At 40.5% G+C, this 16,446-nt stretch overlaps 1 protein-coding gene across 1 annotated transcript in view; it reads left to right on the top strand.

The window, feature by feature from the left end:
• The window catches only part of TSPAN5 (tetraspanin 5), an 84,001-nt gene that overhangs the window by 53,927 nt on the left and 13,628 nt on the right, over window positions 1-16,446 (top strand). The window contains exon 2 of the mRNA XM_010291090.1: window positions 8,139-8,189. Within this exon, the coding sequence (XP_010289392.1) occupies window positions 8,139-8,189 (51 nt within the window). The remainder of the gene's footprint in view (window positions 1-8,138; window positions 8,190-16,446) is intronic.

Here is a 16,446-nt window from a genome sequence, read left to right as displayed (position 1 = left end):
ATCTTGCTGTGGGGGACCCCTGAAGAAGAACCAGAAATGAGCATTTGGTGAAGGTAAGAGGCAATGAAGCTATTGTAGAATTTGCTGGAAAAAGTTCTGTGTGCACTTGCAGGTTGGGGATGTGTTCACAGTTTGCTCTCTTTTCAGTGCTGGTTGGTGGGGGTTTTTTGTGGCTGTTTTTTTTTCTTTTTTTTTGGTCAAAGATTAAACTGTTTGGCCCAAGTTTGTCTGTAAAGCTGGTGGTGGTCTCTTAGTGTGTCTCTCTGTCCAGACTGGTTCAGTCTTTTAGTGCCTCCCTCATCTTCCATGTGCGTTTGCCTCTCCGTGAAGCAAAGAGGATGGATCTCTGAGTATAGTCCATTGAAACATCCTGGAATGTGGCAGTTTGTGTAGCTGGAATAGGCAATTTGGGACTCCCTCTCCATAGCCTAGGAGCTGAGACTACTTTCCAAAAAGGAAATGCTGAGCATTTAGGGTGTTGTGCTGTGTTGACAAGCCTACCTGTTTGTGTTTCCTGGCTCTGCACTCTTCATGTTCTCAGCTACTTAAATCAATTGTGTGGGCAATGTAATTGCCCATTACTTCCTATGGAAAAAGACTATCTCAGATCCTTTGTTTGCTGTATCAAATGCCTGAATTGGATGTTACAACTTCACTGCTTGTAGCTGAACTAAGTAAGCATTTGTCTATCAGTTTCATAATGAGAATTTAATGTATGCTCTGTTTGGTGGGTTTGGTTTTTTGTGTGTGGTTTTGGGATTTTTTTAAACTTCTGCTTTTAATGGAACAGTACCTTTAGAAAAAGAATATGAAGAAGAGTCATGGTGAGGCTGCACCTAAATAGCCTGAAGCTCAGGTAGGGGGGCTTGGGACAAATGAGATCTGTGCAGCGGCAGGAAGAAGGAGAGCCAGAAGAGGTCTTGCTGTCCTCTGGGTTAGGAAGCTGCCAGCCCTGGGCAGCAACTCAGACATGGAAAATAACCCATTTGCTTCTAGACACTTTGTTTCACCCCAGCTTGAAGCAGAACATGCTTTCTTTGCCTTCATACTTTTCCTCACTTGCAGGCCAGAATGAGAAGACTTCTGTCTTTGCATTGTCAAATTGGCTAAGAGAAATGATTAGCATACTGATATGGGATGTGGAATTAAGGTTTGTGGATTTTTCTTAGTTCTCTTATTTTCTTTTTGCACTTTTCTGCTGCTTGTGATTGTGTGTTAAGCCCATACTGCTTTCATACACTGCTACAGCACCACTTACATAATTTTTGGATGGTTCTTAAAAATAGAAACTGACTTCAGGCAGAGAAGCTGCAGTTGAGAGGACTGAGGCAGAGATGGAATGGTATTGATGAAGAGGACAAGGTTGGACAGGAAAAGTAGAGGGACGTGGAGCACTTAATGTAGTTCAGAAGTGATGTCAGGGAAGAGACCCCTGGAGAGGTGTGAGCAGCAGAATATCTCAGTCTTCTCTCATAGTCTTTTGGGCTCAGGGAGAGCAGGGGAAGAGAGGATGGTGAAACAAAGACCAATAGAGAGTGTAAAGAAGAGCAGAAGAGAAGGGATAGGATCTTTGTGAGCTGAGTATACCAAAGTGACAGTGGATGGAGATGTTGTCACTTCAACTCTGTAGGCTTTTAAAATGTTTCAGTGTGGTAGTAGTGGGGTATTTGCCATAAAGGTCTTTGATTTTTGTACAGGGGAAAAAGTAGTGGTTTTAGAAAGCTAAAGTTTTTATTTCTCTGAGATCAGGTAAACTCCCAAAAGTTTTTATTGAAGGAATTTACAGAGTGATTGCTATGTATGAGTTTTGTGTGCTTTAAAAATTATCTGCTCCAAATGAAGTATTTTCTTTAGACAGCAGGACCTGAGTTTAGAGAGTCTCATTGTGAACTTGGAAAGAGTTAAATTTATTTTATCTAGGCTTGAGGGGAGTTGTTTTTCAAAAGTTGGAGCAGGGGAAATAGGGTCTAATTCATCCTCCTTTTTCTGTTTTCCAGTATATCAATTTCAGTGGACAAGAGGCGAGGGACTTCAGTCTTTAGGGACTCTTGCTCCAAGCTAATTGGCAGTGCTTACAATTGCATGACCAGAAAGCAATAAAATAAAGACATAGAGCAACAGTAACAGAAAGCAGATGTCTTGCTTTTGCAATTAAAGAACTGGAGAAAGCAATCAGCAAAATAATGGCAATTTCCAGTATATCAATTTCAGTGGACAAGAGGCGAGGGACTTCAGTCTTTAGGGACTCTTGCTCCAAGCTAATTGGCAGTGCTTACAATTGCATGACCAGAAAGCAATAAAATAAAGACATAGAGCAACAGTAACAGAAAGCAGATGTCTTGCTTTTGCAATTAAAGAACTGGAGAAAGCAATCAGCAAAATAATGGCAACTGACTGTGCATTTGCGGGGGGGGGGGGGGGGGGGGGGATATTGGGGGGGGGGGGAGGGGGAGTGTATATATCTTGCTTGCTTGTCAGATGAAATTGAAACCCCCATACTGGTGAAAATGAAAGATACATTAACAGCAACAATGCTTTGCATTGAAAATTGGGGTCGTGTGTGCTTAATTTTTCATTAGAAAGCATCATGCTAACAGTCCTGCAAGATGGAGCAGACAGCTTTTTTCATTGTGTTCTCAGGTCTGTTTTTCTAATTTGGGTGATTCTACAAAAATCAGTTGTGTCTCTGATTCAGAGCAAAATGTGTGGAAACTGGGATCTCGTGTCTGCGTCTTGTATTGGGAGGGAAAAGGTGTTACTGTGACAGTTATCTGTGAAATATAGTTTAAAGTTTTTTAAAAACTGTACATAAAATGGAAATAGATTTGATGTCTTTTAGTTTACATTCAGCCTGTATCTGGATGTTGCTGTGAACCAACATGGTAATTAGTCACCTACACAGCATCTTCATTCACTGACTGTAGTACATGGAGTTCTTCTGCTGGTAATGTCTCAAGGCAAACAAGTAACGGGCTTTAGGAGAATGCATTCTTTGTAAGCATCAGCATAAATATGTAGATGTGTATGTATGCTTCGAGCAGTTTGCTTTTTCCCTTGGTCACCACTTATGTTTAGCCACATGAAAATGAAATGCTGTAACAGTTTGTGCTGAGAATGGAAAAGTTATTGGAACTGGGGTGAAGGGAAGAAGGAACAGGGAAAACTTCTGGTACCTTCCTTCCCTGTGATATGGGTCCAGGTGGAAGGTGGAGAGTTGAGAGGGTGTCCTATTTGTGTGTGTGTGTTGGTGTGTGTTCCCCCCGCCCAAAGAATGCAAAGTTATTCTAATTTAAAGGAGAGCTCTCATCAGTGGTGTGAAGGGTAGAAGAAAACTCTGTGAAACTTCATTTTAATTTCTGTTTTGGTGCCCTATCTCTGTCAGGGCTACTTAAAAACAAACAAGCAACAAAACAAACAATGAAATCCTTTTTGCTCTGACATAGACATTAAGCTCATTTTTGCCCTGGCTTAAAAGGCAAAAAGACTGATTCGGCATAAAATACTTTAAAGAAAGCAGTGGGTATTCTGACTTTGAAATATCTCTAAGTGAGTCTGAGCACAGAGTGCTGCAGAGGACGTGCTTGGTGAAAAATTGTTCATCTGAGGTTTTAGAGTCAGTTAGGAACATGTGCTGCTTTATATATTTACAAAGCTCAAAAGTCCTGTGTTTTCTTGATTGTATTTCAGGATGTGAAATATTGTACCTCATGTTGTCTTGATCACTGCTGTGTTTCAGTAAAATACTGTACCTTGCATTTCCCGTGCTGTGCTGGCTTGAATTGCGCAGAAGGAAATCTCATGCTCTGAATAACCTACAGCATATTGCCACGGAAGAAACACTGAAGTGCCCATAGGAATCCTGATAGTGTCCTTGCTAACATTGTTTGCAGAGGTCTTGTGGCAGCTCAAGGCAAGGGCAGGTGCGAGATTTTCACACTGCCTAAATAAAGGGCTCAAAAAAAAAAATAAAAAGCTCATGCGAGGAAGCTCTTGTTCTGAACTGTAATTTTGACATGCTTCTGCTAGTATGTTTGTATTGTTGTGGTGAAGGTGAAATTAGGTGTCTCCACTATAGTTCCTTTGCACACAAGTCTTTAAAGTATTCACACATGGACATACACTGGTTTATGCACGTGGCAGATTAACCAACCTTTTACTGCTTGGCCCACGGCTGTCGTACTTTTGGTTCAAAACTGGTGCCAAAGTTATTTAAGAATGTCAGTTGAGATGAAAAATTCAGTATGTGAAGTAATGTCTGATTATGTTACTGATTACTACAATTAAGCTCCCCTCTCTCAAACTTTTTCTAGTATTTGCATTAGTATTTACCTCAGCACCCTGCAAATGAAATGCTGTACTGTGTGATGCTGCATCACTAGCAACAAAGAATCTTTTTCCTCCATGCAGGCGAGACTGGGAATAAGATACATGCAGCTTGAAACACTTACCGATCAATCCACATCTGAAAACTGCATGTGAACTTTACAAGTAGGGCAACAGTTACAAGTACTTGCTACACATTCTACTCCTAAATACATAATCTTTATAGAACAGAAATTTGAACACGTATGTTTAGAAAACCTATGGCTGAGAAAGTACTACTATGCAAGTTTTTTTCTAAGGTTGTAATACTCCAGAGAAATGTTTTAATATGCTCCTGCAAATTATTGTTTGAAAAAGAAAAGTATCAAGATTTTACAAGCTCTGCCCCAGATCCGGTGACCATTTATAGTCAGGCTAAATGATCTTACTAGATGTCTGTGGAGAATTGAGACTGTTTTCTCTGTAGAGTGTTTTGTAGATAATAAGGCAAACTTCCACCTTTTTATTACTCATTGGAATAATTTAATGGATGTAGATGAAATTTTCTAGACTTAACAGAGATGATGTGTATGCTATCTCACCCTTTCCCCATGTGCTTTAGATGTGAAGAGGTTTTCTTTCAGGTTACAAGCAAGCAGAACAAGACTGTCTTGGAGACATCTGCAGAAAGATGCAACATAAGCAGGACATGCATCCTGTTTTACTTCTGGTTCTAACAGCAAATACACAGAAGGATTTTTGCTAAGCACTTTCAACTTTTTTTAGGCTATGCAGGAATTTCTTTCATAATTTTCAAGAAAATCCAAAGTTAGTCCTGGCGAGAGATGTTAAGTCTCCTCATGAACATCTGTTTTCTGCCAGCAGGGATTACTGAGAGCATTCTTGTGTGTTTCATCCCCATAGCAGACTGTGTTTGTGCAAGGGTGGGCTTTTCTAGGGCATGGTTGTAGGGGTTTAGGTTAGTGGTCTGCCTAGCTCAGTATTTTGTCTGAAGTAACGCAAGTAGAGTTTGTCCAGGGAATGAGGCATTTAAGCAACAAAGCATGCATACAGTGATCTCTTCCTGATTATAATCTCCCAATGAACACAATGAACAACAGTGTAAAAATTTCCTGAGCCAGAAGCTGTATCAAAATGACTTTTAAATAGCTATGATCCTCCATTAATTTATTTAATCTTTTTCTCTGAATGCCGTTAGGCTTTTGATTTCCACAGCATTCTGCGATAAAGAGTTCGTGCTTCCATCCTGAGCCTTGCTCTCCTAATAGATCTTGTCTACTGTTGCTGTTCCATCCGCTGGACAGAGATTTCCGTGTTGGGATGTGGAGAGGACAGAGTAGCATGTAGTTCTTTGATTCTCTTGAAAACACTGAGAACTCTGTTTCCTGGTTGTTCTTGACAGGCTTGCTAGAAGCTTGACAACCTTGGTTTTTTAGGTGCTTCAGCTTAGTATAGTACAGTCTCATTACCCAATCTGTAAATTGAGATGAGCTCGACCTGGCTTGAGACCCGTGTAGTCTACTGTAAGTCGCCTTTTGCAACCCATTAGGTAATCTTACCCTTAAGTCTCAACTTCTGGCAAAGGATCAGGACACTTGACTGGATTGAATTTAAAGCTAGTGGATATGAGCCAGACTTGCAGCTGATGTGTATGGCTGTTAAGTTACATTCATATGCACTGATCAGATTCTTTCATTCTAGTTTTCCACGCTTATTCCGTTCAAAACCATACTAACTATTTGCAAAACATAATGTTTTGTACCTCTCTTCAAATAACAAATTGCCACTTCCAAATGCAGCTTATGGATTTTTATAATACAGCTTTTTTTCCCCCCTCACTCCTGTTCCTTCAACTTTGGTGCCTTTGGCTGTGTAAGTAAGAAGGAAAGGAGCCTGTTACTGCAAAAAAGAATGTAACTGCATTAGTCTGAAAGTGATTTGGAAACTTACACAGCTTTATCTCAAGTTTCAAATAATCACTGCAGTCAGGAGGATTACACACACTCTTCTGTCAAATTTTATAACCATAGAGAAAGAGCAGTCTCAATACAGGTAAGATAACCTTTTTTGGCTCATGTGGTCCATCACAGGAGGCTGTACTGACATTCTCAAATCCATCTCTTGTACTTTATAGACAATTAAGGCTGCTGAAATAACAGATTTTCTGGACCAGTGGTTCTGTTTTTCCATCTAGGAAAAATTTCCATTTATCTTGCATTAAAATACAGGCGAGCCTGCAACAGTTCCTGTTGAAGAATACTGGCTTGTAGTATTGTTCAAGTTTACAGTCATGACTCCAATTAAAAAAGGAGAGTTTCATTCCCAGTTGGTATAGATGGGCTTCTGAGTGTGTTGGCTGGGTATAGTATGCATGGTCCTTTGGTCAGCTGGCAAAGCACACTTGAAGGAGAAAGTCACAGAGATGCAAGGGATGTTAGGGGACTTCAGGGTATTGCAGTGAGCATATTCCACTTGATGTTGAGTTATGCTTTACAGATATTCTTCTAGTACAAAACTAAAATTGCCACTTAAAGTGCATATAAAGAAGAAGGAATCTTGCTTTGAAGCTGTTGAAATCACCTCTGGGAAAGCTTTTTAAGTTGAGATTCCTGCCTCCTCCCACTTCTCAGCAGAAAAACACTTTTGTCCTGTTTTGCAAAAGAAGAATCATTAGGATACTCAGCTGTTTACACAGATCTTAAAAGAAAGCATACTATGTGCCAAAATAAATCTGTATACTGCAGTGTGGAGAAACCACAAAGAAAACCAGAGTTTGATGTTTGGGCAGCATTCCATTACATGCCCCAAAACTAGAGTGAATATACTTTCCTTTTTAGCCAGCACTTAGGTTTTAAAAACCAGAGAGGAAAGTTAGACAGATGGACATTTAGAGATGTGCTGTGACACCTACTATATGTTTTTTAAACATTCTACATGACTGGTACTGTATTATGCCAAATATGCGGTGGTGTGGTTGGGAGACAGAGTGCTTATTCTGCCTATTCTGCTTGTTTCACTGATTCTTAGTGCGGGTTGTGTATGCAACCCTTGTAGTATTTGGAGGGAGAAGATGCACTCCATTCAGTGGAACAGAGAATACAGGGATATAACAAAACTGTAGGTGCTTGTTCCCTTCTCCATCATGGGGGAAAGACACTGTCTTTTGAGTCCCTTGGAGGAGAAAGGGACTTGTAACTTCCTTTAGGAAATACAGAAACATTCAGTATCAGAAAAGTTATAAGATGTTGGCTTCAGGGTTTTAAAAAATTCTTACTCTTTTAGACCAGTATTATTATTCCCACCCTCCCATCCCCCCGAAATCATGGGTTATGTTATATTTAAACAGCTTTCTGTATTTCTGTGGACAACATTGCTAAAACAGATAGTACATATGTATTTAGGGTTTTCTTTTAATCACTTTCACTGGAGGAGAGCTGTGAGAACAGTTGTTTTGTGCACGTGATGGTAATATAACAGTAAAATAATGTGTTGCTTGACTGTGGAATTTGCTTTGAGTCTGACAAACTCAAAAAGAACCTTACTTGCTTGATGCTGAGAAAGTGACATTTATTGCACCTACTGTTCCTATGTGGAACATCCCTGAATGAGATGTGCAAGTTTTAAATTCTTCCAGTTACAATGGTTGAGTTGTAAAATAAACAACTAAATATTTATTTTAAGACTCTCAGTAAGCCCCTACAGTCAATAAAATTGATTATCTGACAGAGAGGATGAGTCAATATGTGTGTTTAAAAAAATAATAAATCCATAAATTTATAATTCCTGCTCTGATACCTTTTTTTTTTTCCCTTTAGTTCCTTGGGATAGCATTTCTTGGGATTGGATTGTGGGCATGGAATGAAAAGGTAAGTTGAATATAGCACCAAACTCCATGCTTTTCTTCTTTCTCTCTCTTCTTCTGGTGAAATATTGGAATAGTAATATGCAGCACATTTTATGCGTCCACACACAGTTTCTACTGAAACAAAATGAAGCTTCCCTGTCAAATAAAGCCTTGGCTCGGCTCACCTAGAAGAAGATCCTTGGCAGCTTTCCCAAGAATGCCTTGGCAAGAATTCATGGCTGACACTTGCACATAAAATAACCTTTTCAATCCATGCACGCTCAAACTGCAGCTCAGATACTAGAACAGTCTCCTGAAGGCAGTATTGGCAGTGTGTCTCTGCTGCATGTGTCCCAAAGAATGGAGGGGGAGCCTACATGTCTCAGAGGGCAGCTTCCTGAGAATAAGCCTCCTTGGCTTTGCCTTAACATAGCATGCTAATTGCTGTTCCTCCTAAACAAACAAAATCCTGAACCCAAAACCAAAACAAGATGAACCCTGAAAACTAAGCCAAACCTGAGACAGACTAAGTGTTGTTTTTTCTTGTGCAAAAAAACCTGTCCACTAGAACACTCTCTGTTGCAAGACTGTAAAGTCAACTTAGAAATAGGAAGAAAGGGGGGTGGGGAAGGAGAAGAACATTTGTGAACCAGAGCCTAATTTTTAGTTTGCTTGCTGCAGAAGTTGGGAAGAAGATAAACTATCAAGACATAATATACAAAACAAGTCAATATGTGTTGGGTTACTGGATGAAGAGTTTGGCTTTCTAAAAGACAACAGCTAAAATTAAAGCCAGAGTTTCCTTTTCTTCCTTGTTTAAAAGATTGAAAATAATAAATCCTGGCTGATAACAATGGTCCTATAATATTCAGTTACATAATGTTGTTTTTTTTCTTCTTTTAATGGAGAATGCAGAGTAAGTTACAAATTGATGTTCACTTAAGGCATTATAACTGACGCTTGCAGCTAAACAAGTAACACATTGGAAGCACTGGAGTTTTGCCACTTAAGAGTTCAGGACAAATTTTGCTGGTTCAGAATTGAGTTGTTAGCTTAGATTCTAATTGCTCTGTGCATGTACCTTGGATGTAGATTACAAATCGTAATGGGATATTAACTCACACTCTATACACCTCTCTATGTATATTTACATACCATATGATACTCATGTTGGATGGCTTGAATAGACTTGGAAAGAGGTGCTGTGGTTGTTTTTTTTTTGTTTGTTTTTTTATTTCGCCGGATGGGTTTGATAGGCTTGGAAAGAGGTGCTGTGATTTTTTTTTTTTTTCATTCAACAAAGATGGAAAACCATGTTGTATTTAATACTCTGAGCATGCTCACAGAGCTTATACCTATGTCTAAGCCCCAGAGAAGAACTTTATTTTAGAGTGGCTTTCTAGAAGAGATTTTAACATTTCTGTATCATTTTGGTAAGTAACACAAATTATTCCTCTTCAGAATGAATGAGCAGGTAAAGGGAAAACAGCTATAGTCTAGTGTTTGAAGTCTAAAATATACCAGTCCTACAGCTAGAGGGTATTCTAGCAGCATGATGGTTTGTTAGGTTTTTACATATTTTCTCTATGGGAAAGCACCCCCTGCTTCCTAGGAAAAATGCATTCAATTCATAATTGCTAATAGCCAGAAGCCAAAGCTCATGTTTTCACTTGGGATTTGGACATCTGTTATCGAGTCATTTTTAATCAGATCCTGACAGTGGGAGAAAATGCCATGTTGTTTTTAAGACAAGCAAATAAAACCACCTAGAGCAGCTTAATATGCATTAGCTCAGGCTCCATATTTAATAGATTTTTCTATAGAAATTATTAAATAGAAGTGTTTATTCTTTTAAAGCACAGGTCTGTCATTGAAAATGAGCATCTCTCCCCAGCTTCTCTGTTGTGTCCTGCAGTGCTTAGTGTGGACTGCTTCAGTTCATGGTTTTATCAGCCAAAATATAGTATAGGTACAGCTGAACTGCAGAGCTCTTGAGCACAGACAGGCTTGATTTTTTGTAGCAGGAATTATGGAAAAATGGACTTTTGTCAAGCCAATTTGAGACCTCAGCTCTCTAGAGGACAGGCAATGGCCAGAAGCTGCAGTCAGCAAGATCAAGTTCCAGATACTCATAGGCCCCATGCAACTTAGTGGGGGGCAGATCAGTTACATCCCACATGGAGTTGTTCTTGCTGCAGCTGGGGATTTGGAGGCACAGGCCAAGTAAGTGAAGCCTAAGACTTGAGAGATCTGTAACTTAACTGAAAAGCACTTCTCTAGCTAGACTGCTTCTTGCATAACGCTAGCCTGGATATCCCTTAGGCATTATGGACTGTTGTAATGGTATACTGTTAGACAGCAAAGCATCTTTGCAGAAAAGGACCTGGGGGTCCTGGTGTACACGAAGTCAAACATGAGCCAGCCCTTGTTACAAAGAAGGCTAACGGTGTCCTGAGCTGTATTAGGAGTGTTGTCAGCAGGTTGAGGAAGGGGATTCTTCCCCTCAGCACTGGTGAGGCCACACCTGGGCCAATTCTGGGCTCCCCAGTACAACAGAGTTGCCGATATACTGGAGAGTCCAGAGAAGGTCTGCCTAGATGATTAAGGAATTGGAGCGTCTCTCCTACAAGGAAGGGCTGAGAGACCTAGGACTGTTCAGCCTGGAGAAGAGCAGGCTCAGGGGAATCTTAATGTGTGTGAATACCTGAAGGGAGAGTGTGAAGAGGATGGATCCAGGCTGTTTTCAGTGGTGCCCAGTGACCGAGGCAATGGGCACAAACTGAAATGCAGGAAGTTGCCTCTGAACATCAGGGAACACTTTTTTTACTGTGAGGGTGACTGGGAACTGTCACAGTTTGCCCAGAGATGATGTGGAGTCTCCATCTTTGGAGATATCCAAAAGCAGCCTGGACATGGTCCTAGGCAGCCAGGTCTAGGTGACCAGATGACCTCCAGAGGTCCCTTCCAACCTCAGCCATTCTGTGAAGACTGCTGCTGTCTCAATGAAAAATACCAAAGTTAAAGTTGGTGCTGCTATTGTACAATGTGTAAACATAAATATTTAAGGTAGTTTGCAGGATTCTTCAGAAGGACTCTTCTACTGTAAACTGATTTGGTGGTGGGGAGGGTTTTGGTTTACTTCTGTCTTGGATCGTGTGTCTTATATCCAGCTGTGTTGTTTTATAACCTGGCCATCAAGATGTATATACTTTTGCTGTTTCACAGAATCTTTTTAAGATAGAAAGATAGTGTGCCAGGCCACATTAAAAATGCAGGATGTAAAGAAATAATCCACATTTTACAGGAGTCCCGTTTGCTGCTGGCTAAAAACACTTTGGGGTAGATTTGTGGGTTTGGTGTCTAGTTTCTGGTTTTTTGCTAAGTTGGCTTGAATTCTCCCCTTTAAACTTTGTTGTAAAGAAGGAAAAAAAGCACACTATACAGTCTTGTGACCTTCCTTACAGCCTTTGCAGGGAGGCGAAAGAGCTCATTTGTCAAATAGGCAATAGAATTGGCTTGACAGCCAGTCAGCCAGCCCTAAACAAAAACTGGGCAATTAGCATTCTGAGTCATGAACCTGAAAGAGAGCTAGGGGGCTGCGTGGGGGCAATAAACTCAGAGGATGAATACAGCTATCTATACATGGATGCACTGTATAGCTCACAATCTTGCAGTGTTTTGAGGCATGTTAGACTTGGGCTTGTACCATAAAAAAGTTCATCCATGGCAGCTAATTTCCACACACCCCCCTTCCCCTCCCCAAACAGTGACATGAACATTGTTAGCATATAAAGAGTCTGTACCAAAGAGTGTGTACTAAGCCCAAGCAACTTATACTACCTTTGTTCAGCAGCAGGGGAAAAATGTTTATATTTCACTGGCTTTTTTTATCCACTTCAAGTCATTTCTTCTGTTGACTTTTTAAAAATAAACTAGATTCGTACAAAATGTCTGTTTCCCTCCTTGGTTGTATATATTGGATAATGTGGTCTTAAGGCTCATTGGGAGTGTTTGTGGTGTGATTCCAGTAGCTACTTGGGGAAAATATGCTTCCTGGTTCTCTCACTGCATGCAGGAAATTTATATTCAGGAGTAGTGAGACTAAGTGATGAACTGGTGTTATGTCTCCTGAAACCTTAGAAGACTGTCCATGGAGAGGGAGTTTTTATAAGGAAAGCATTGTGGTTTGGAGTATAATTTAAGTAGGAAGTAGCAAAGGTAGAGATACTGAAGCGGGGGAAAAAAAACCTGCAGATCCTTGCAAAATTTGTCAGTTAGACTTAGTTCCATGTATAAGGTTGACTGAAACAAAGAGGGAGAAGTGGAAGAGGTTGATGATGTGAAGTTTGGTTTCTAGGCTTTTCTTGTTAGATCAGAGGATCTAGAAGACACTCCAGCTCAGCAGTCAAGTTGTGTGCAGTTTGGAGTACCAATATGGTACCTCTGCGTGCTGGCATAGTATTTTTAGTGAGCAGGAGCTCTAATCTGGATCTCAAGCTTTAAGCTAGACTTTTACATGTCAATATACGGTGATTTAGGCCTGCTTTGGTGTTCTGGGGCAGGCTAAACTCCCTACATAGAAACAGTCACAATTTGTCAGACCAAGTGTGTCTCTCCTTACCCTGAAATTGAAACTACAGTTGTTTTCAGGCAAAAATTCTCACTTCTTTTACTGTCGCAGTGAGTGGCAGACATCAAGAGCGATACACCAGTCGCTTCGTAATTGTTGTGCATACAAGTCTATCGCATAGTTCTTTTAAAAACAATTGCTGACAAGGAAACCGTGCGCATATCCTGTGGGTCCTTATGGGCTTAGGGATACTCAAAGCATATATCTTGCTTCTAAGCCAGGACTGTGTGTGTATTTTACAGGACTGGAGAGGAGAGAGAGGGATACTAACATTAGCTATTAAGTTTCATTTAAATTTCAGTGCGTAAAGATTCATTACCTAAACAGACAGGGTCTTAAGTCACTTTAATTAGTGTTCCAACACCTTGTAACCACTAATACTGAAAAATGTAAAAATCTGTATTTTGCGTGTATTTATGCCAGTTATTCACCTATTGAACTCTGCTTTGTCATGACAAGAAAGCTAGACTAGTTATTCTCCTTCACTAGGCACTTGAAAAATAAAGTTCTGCTGCTATTGCTGTTTGCTGTGGGAAATGCAAAACCAACAAAAATGAAGGAAATAAGATTTGTAAACATCCCCCACCTAGTTTCTTGCTCGCAGAGACAAAATTCTGGAGTGGAATTAATTTGGCATGTTTCAATGACTATTGTTCTGTTCCCCATGCTCATTCAGATGCACAGCATGGAGAGACTGCATAGATTTTATTACTAACAAAGTAGAGAGACATTTTTCCATTTTAAAATCATGCATTTGGAAATACTTTTATTTCCCATCACCCCCATGTGTTCCTGTTTGCCGGTGATTCTAAGTCGTGCAGATGAACTTGTGGAAAGGCTAGTCCTCTGTTTGCAAAGAAATGTTTCGGAAGATCTTGTATTGCTGAATCTTTTTCTGAGCATCTGCTTTTTTGTCCCTCCTGCCCCAGTCATGGCATTCTGCAGCAGAGAAGTTTTTTTTCCCATCTTGAAGCAAATGGGGAAAAAAAGAGATAATTTCTCCCATTCTACTTGCATTGGTTTCTTCTTGTTACTTTTTAATGTCCCTGTAGGATGTTTGTCGTGGGGACTGTTGTGTTGAGCCCTGTTCTTTTATATGCACTCCTGTGGGCCAAATTCCATACACTTTCACAGTGTATTACCGCTTTGTTGCCTAGGATGATGATTCTCCTAAGTTGTCTCTGACTCAAGATGCCTTGAGTTTTCCTTACTGGGTCAGCTTTTCAAAATTGCTGTTGCCTAGAGTGTTTTCACTTGGAGCCATTCTGTCTTGCCCTGCAGTATGCTACTGTTGCTGTGAAATCAGCTGTTACAGAGAGAAGCAATGGTCTAGCAAGCTTCTGGGAACATTTCTCAGACCTGAACGTGGCAGTGGATTCTCTATGCTAACCACAAACACAGACAGTCTGGAAATCTCTCTAATTTGTTAATGGACTTGTTGACTCCCTTCTGCTTGGCCTCATTAGGAACCAGGAACATAATGAGACTGTGTAGGTGTGCCAACACTGGTGCAGTGCTCCAACTAAGATGTCTCTGTTGGCATCCACACATTCTGGGGAAATTAAAGTAACTCTGGGTTCAGCATGCAAAGGCTATGTCTGCTAAATGCAAGTAGTGTGGACCAATAGGAGAGGAAATGGTGTTGAAGACCCAGCTTGCACACTCTACAGGTTTTGAAACGTTTGAGTTTTCTGCAGCCTAGTTCTAGTGTGATCTCATGGACTGAATGCCTGCTAGTGGTTGGAGCACAAGCTATGTTCCAGGGGCACATCTTAATTTGTAAGTAGTCTTGTCTGTGTGCTCTGAGACTGATCCCTGGTGTGAAATGAAGCGTGGTTTGTGTGTGATCCTCTTTAAATGGACTACTGGATCTGACCTGAAATGCTAATGTAGATGTGTACCAAAGGTGGGAGCTGGTGTCAGAGATCTGTCTCTGGAAAGTAGTACAAATTGTCCTGATGATCTTAAAGAATATAAGGTGGTGAAGGGGTGAGGGGAACACCCTTATTGCTTTTCTAAGTGACTGTTGCTTCCTTATTCTTTATTGATGGGATAAAGGCAAACAATTGCGTGGCTATAATATCAGGAGGGGCCGCCTTGAGTTACTGTCTTCAAGACCAGCATTTTTCCTTTGCCTTGTTCTTCGTTGAGCTACGCATGAGATCTGGTTTGCAGGGTGGAAGGCTTTGGCTGTAGAAAAAACCAGCATGAGAACAGAGTATCTGTCACTGGATTCAGGCATCTCTCATAGATTGTTTTTCTGCCTGTGCTCACATACTATAAGGAGAAGACTGCAGTGCCACAGGAGCTTCTGGTGGGCCTGGCTTGGTTGTCTCATGTTTCTTGATGTGGCAGAAGGCACCACCAGTGCCTCTTCCCCTCCACCCTTTTGTTGGAGAAAAAAGCAGGTCCTACTGTTTCACTTGACTTCCTCTCCTAAATTTGGGGTCGGGTAAGAATATGAGGTCAGTCTTTCCTGTTCCATGCCTACGTCATTGTATCTTAGTGATTGAAGTGAAGTACATTTCACAAATAAAGGAACTTTTTTCATAACTTCACCATTATTCATTTTAGTTCAATTATGGATGATGATTTTGTTGCTTCACTACCCCAAACAAATTTTGACTTGTGGTGTATTAAAAGGTTAAATAACCCAGGCGCTGTAATGTGCAGCAGGCAGTTGAGGGTGGGGGAACAGAGCAAACAGATGAGTTGGAGATCAGCCAAGGAACATGTCCTACTGGCTCTCCTTGTGGGACTACAGCAGAGTCCTGGATTGATGCCATTGTGAGAAGAAAAGTATTAGAGTATGTAGCTTTGCACAAACAAAATGTTTACTGCCAAATAAAGATTACGCACATGCCTAAACTACCAAGAAAGTGATGTATGTGTACTCCAGAAAAATAACCATACTTCCAAAATAAGAATGTGGGTTTAGGAAAAAAAAAATTATTTCTCCTTTCAGATGCTAAAGCATCAGTAGTACTTGCAACTATTTAACAGTAAAGGTTGGAGTGGACTACTGCAGTAGTGTTGCTGCGAAAACTTTTCATTTGTAGAAAGCCTGACTTTCAAGGATTTACAGGTGGTTTGTTTAGGTCTTGTGTTGATGCAAGAGATCAGTCAACAAACAGCCATCATATGTTCTGTGACTGACTGGTCAGCCTGAGGGTTCAGAGCATGGTCACTGGAGGCTGTAATGTTAGAATATGAGATTCCTGATCCTCTGCTCAAGCACCTCTGGAAACATTCCCTTCTGCTGTTGGCTAAAGATGGGGTGAAGTCAGAATTGGTCACTACCAGGCATTTGTGCCTCTCTGCCAAACTTTCCCCAGAAGTAGCTATTACAGCCAAAAAATACTGAATAGTGTGGTAGTAGGCATTATAGAAACTCGTGGATAGGAAAAGTAGATGCCTATAGGACTATATGTTTAGTTTGTCTTAACAATACAAAGTGAGATAATATTCCCCAGTCATTGCTGTGCTGCTTGAAGCAAAATATGCTTTTCTTTAAAGTATTGCACCTCTGTCTCTTCAGAAAGCTTATTTGTAAGTGTCCAGGAAAAAAACAAGACTGGAAAACAGTATTTCAGCAGTAAGCAGCAATCTTCTATATGACTACCACTGTGCATCTCTAGCTGTAACCACG

The sequence above is a fragment of the Phaethon lepturus genome, unplaced genomic scaffold (genome assembly GCF_000687285.1).
Source record: "Phaethon lepturus isolate BGI_N335 unplaced genomic scaffold, ASM68728v1 scaffold2830, whole genome shotgun sequence".
Classification (NCBI taxonomy): domain Eukaryota; kingdom Metazoa; phylum Chordata; class Aves; order Phaethontiformes; family Phaethontidae; genus Phaethon; species Phaethon lepturus.
The sequence above is the reverse complement of the archived record's forward strand: the minus strand, read 5'-3'. Positions and strand labels throughout refer to the sequence as shown.